Below are 3,676 nucleotides of genomic sequence, written 5' to 3' on the forward strand. Positions count from 1 at the left end.
TGATTCAAGTGTTTAATGTTCGAGTAATACACGTGATAGACGCTGGAGTTTCTTTGAAGTCTCGTAACCTTGATAGACGTTCAAGTTTCATTTCAAATCCTACTCTCTGAAAAAAAAAAAAAACAGGAGTAGGTTTCTGTGTCAGTTCAAACATTACCAGGGCACAAAACGAGATTTGTGTTTTACTTTTTATTAGCAACAGTTTGTCAGAAAGTCGCGTGGACTTTTAAATCTGGATCCAGTTGCTTATCCGGACACGTAACAGATGAATGTTTCCATTTTGTGATAAGGTCCCACAGGTCTGATTAGATAGAAGATGTGAATTTCAGTTTCTTTTCAGTTTCTTAAAGTTGACTAGAAATCAGTGGATCTTTCCAGTTATGTATTGAAAAATGTGAATAACTCTGATTCGAGCATCTTCGTCAATCAGACAAGTGCGTAATTATACGAGAGCGGCCACTTATCGTTGAACTTAGATATGTCTAATAGGGGAATAACTAAACATTTCAGCTGTATTTTCATTTCTCCATATTATTACCAGGAATTTGACCTTTGCCATCACACTTATCTTTTCAGCTTCATGTCATTAATCTCTAAGAACGCAAACTTCGTTATCACTTGACTTTCGAAACTCTGAGCAAAGAGACAGGACTGGAATACTTAACGATTCAAAGGAAGTTATATAAATAAAATGAAAAAGAGAAACAAGATTATTTTTCCCCTCACGAGGCCTGCAGTCCTGACAGCTTAACATAACTGCCTGATGGAAGCCAGATCTCAAGAATGGCAAGGGTAAAAGAAGGAATGTTATGAGATTCAGGGAAAAGAAAATGCCAAAAAGAAGTGAAGGAATGTACTTTATATCCAAGTGAATGCGAGACTGTGGTAGTCCAATGAGCGTATAACGAACGCACGAGAATGTAAGAGTGACTAGTTAAGGATAAGGTTGATGAAAACAGCACTAAAAATAATTGTGATGACGTTAATGATGATGATGACCAGGAGGAACAGGAGGAGAAAATGGAGAAAGCAGTTGCTAAGCCTTGCATTTTTTTTCTTAATAAATTCGTGGAGTTTGCAGTTTCAGACGTTTTCGTTTGAGACAAAGAAATTCAGCAACAGCATTATGCTTTTATCTTATCTTAAAATGTTACCCCGTATGCCTTGATCCAGTTTCCTTGCTACCTCGTAGGAGGGTAGCGAAGTCAGTGCACCCCTCACGGCGCACTGTAAGCATTACTCAAGATTATCTGTTGTGTCCCTTCGACCCTTAGCTGCAGCCTATTTCATTCCTTTTACTATGCCTCTGTTAATATTCTCTTCCTTTTCCTTCTATCTTACCTTCCACCTTCCCTTAACAATTGTATCAATATTATTTTCAGCGTTAAATGACCTCATAGGTCCCAGCGCTAGGTCTGTGGCCTAAATTTTATGTTTCAATTCCAATATCATTGCCAAGCAAGCTATTGAATTTCAGCATTCTTGTTTTTGTTAATCTTGGTTTATGCCATAACTGTTTCTTGTTTTTGATTCAAGCTGGTATTGTAACTTATCTGTCCATTTTCGTATATATGTTACACCCAATCTGTGAAATTGCCCATTTCATGAAGTGGGCTAACCACTTGCCCATTTCATGAAGTGAGCAAACCACTTGCCCAGTTCATGAAATGGGCAAGTGGTTAGCCCACTTCATGAAATGGGCAGTTTCATGCATGAATCTTAAAATTTGTTCCAAACTAGTTGTTAAACCAGAAAAAGTTGTTTTAAAGTCTTTTATTAAGTGTTGTAATACAAACACTTTTAACATAATATATGATGGCATTTTCAAAGTATCTTGTATAACCCCTTCAAGCTTTAGTCATGGAAGAACAAATAGCAAGTTGTGCTGCCTTGTGGTCTACTGAATATGAGAAGACTGTAATTGCCGTTTTGAAGAGAGGAAAGACTGGACAGACGCTTAAAAGAGAATACTACCACATCTTGCAAACTTTTCAGATTGCCTCCTTTGGTGAAATAGAAACAGTTAAAAAGAAGAATGGAAAATATATGGCAACTAAAGAATCAGTCACAGGAATTATCCAACAAGCCCACATTAACACCGGCCATGGTGTGTGAACAATATGGAAATATTCCAAGATCAATTGTGTCACTATATATCGTGCATTGTGAGCGCTGTGTTGAAAAGCGTCGCAGAAAAGAAACGGCAGCAGGAGTTGTAGTCAGACCACTGTCCGTAAGAGATCTCAATGAAAGAGGACAAGTAGATCTGGTCGACATGCAGACTATGAAGGATGGAAGTTATCGCTTTATTCTGCACTATATGGAGTATCTAACGAAGTTTCATGTGATTCGTCCCCTGAAATGAAAGACAGCAGCTGAGGTTGCCAATGAACTTCTTTTCATCTTCTTGGATATAGGTGCACCACACATCCTTCAGTCTGACAATGGACGTGAATTTACAGCTGAAGTGATCTAAGAACTTGCCTCACTATGGCCTGAACTCATGTTAGTAAATGGGCGTCCTCGGCATCCCCAGAGTCAGGGATCTATTGAAAGAGGTAATGGGGATATGAAACTCAAGCTCATGGAATGGATAAGAGACAATAATTGTGCTAAATGGAGTTATGGTGTCCGTTTTGTTCAGTGGGCCATGAACAGTTCATATCATGAGGCAATCAAGATGACTTCCTATCAAGCGCTCACTGGCAACAAGCCAAGATGTGGTCTTAAGTCAAATTTACCAGATGCATTCATCAGCAAAATATTGTCTGGTATTGAAGAAGAACAACTTGAAAGGCTTATAGAAGTTCCACTTACTGGAGATTCAGCTCGGGATGACCTAATATCAGTAGACCCTGAATGTGAACGTGAACCACATCCAGTTGCAGACTCTCAGCAGCAACCTGCTATGGAACAAGAAAATATCTCAACCGAAGTACTGCATCCAGCAAAACAGGCAAGAAAGGAAGCTGAGTATGGTCTTCAAAAGCAAGCTCAACGAATGTTAGCACGCAGCACTAGATCAATGCGAGCAGTTGATGTTGGAGACAATGTGTCTGTACCGGTGTCTCAATTTGACCGTAGTAAAGGAGACCCCCCTAACATAGTAGGTGTTGTATTAGCAGTTGAAGACAGTGGTTATGTGATTGGCACAAAAAGTGGAATTATCAATGGTAAACTTGCCAGAAATCAATTCGACTTTGTTCAGTACAAAGGACTTTTGCCTGAAAATATCCTCAAACAACAGTTAAGTATTCGCGAACTAGTTCGAGCAGGAAGTGTGTGTGGTGGCCAAGGATACCAGAGATGTCTTTGCAGGAGCAATTGCTTGTCAAAGCGGCGTTCTTGTTTGAAAGCTAGCCTTCGATGCAACAGTGCTTGCCACAGCCACAAATCATGTGACAATAATGACAAATAATTACTGTAAATTTGTTCGATATGTATGACCATTGCTTACATAGACGTGAAATTTGTCTATATTTTTAATGATTAAAACAGCTGTTTACAAAAATTGTATTTTATTTTATTAAAAGTTTTTTTTCAACTTACAATAATTTGTACTAGTTTTCCTTATTTTGACCCCAATACTAAGAAAAAAAATATATAACCAGTTTGTGTATGTCCGTATTTATTGCTGTTCAGTTTTAGTAATATTTCTTTCACTAAGTTGTGTTTA

At 38.3% G+C, this 3,676-nt stretch overlaps 1 protein-coding gene across 1 annotated transcript; it reads left to right on the forward strand.

Moving 5' to 3' along the window:
- The first annotated feature begins 1,860 nt into the window (after nucleotides 1–1,860).
- On the forward strand, nucleotides 1,861–3,418 carry LOC136841160 (uncharacterized). The gene is made up of 2 exons (XM_067108204.1): nucleotides 1,861–2,107; nucleotides 2,511–3,418. The coding sequence occupies exons 1-2, from the start codon at nucleotides 1,861–1,863 to the stop codon at nucleotides 3,416–3,418; spliced, it is 1,155 nt and encodes a 384-aa protein (XP_066964305.1).
- Nucleotides 3,419–3,676: the final 258 nt, after the last annotated feature.

This window comes from Macrobrachium rosenbergii, chromosome 8, assembly GCF_040412425.1.
Source record: "Macrobrachium rosenbergii isolate ZJJX-2024 chromosome 8, ASM4041242v1, whole genome shotgun sequence".
NCBI lineage: Eukaryota > Metazoa > Arthropoda > Malacostraca > Decapoda > Palaemonidae > Macrobrachium > Macrobrachium rosenbergii.

Excerpts from the sequence above, each read along its gene's own strand:
- LOC136841160 (XM_067108204.1), top strand. The coding sequence starts at position 1,861 with ATGGAAGAACAAATAGCAAGTTGTGCTGCCTTGTGGTCTACTGAATAT. Across the intron at positions 2,108-2,510 it reads CCACATTAACACCGGCCATG|TAAATGGGCGTCCTCGGCAT; the intron begins GTGTGTGAACAA and ends AACTCATGTTAG.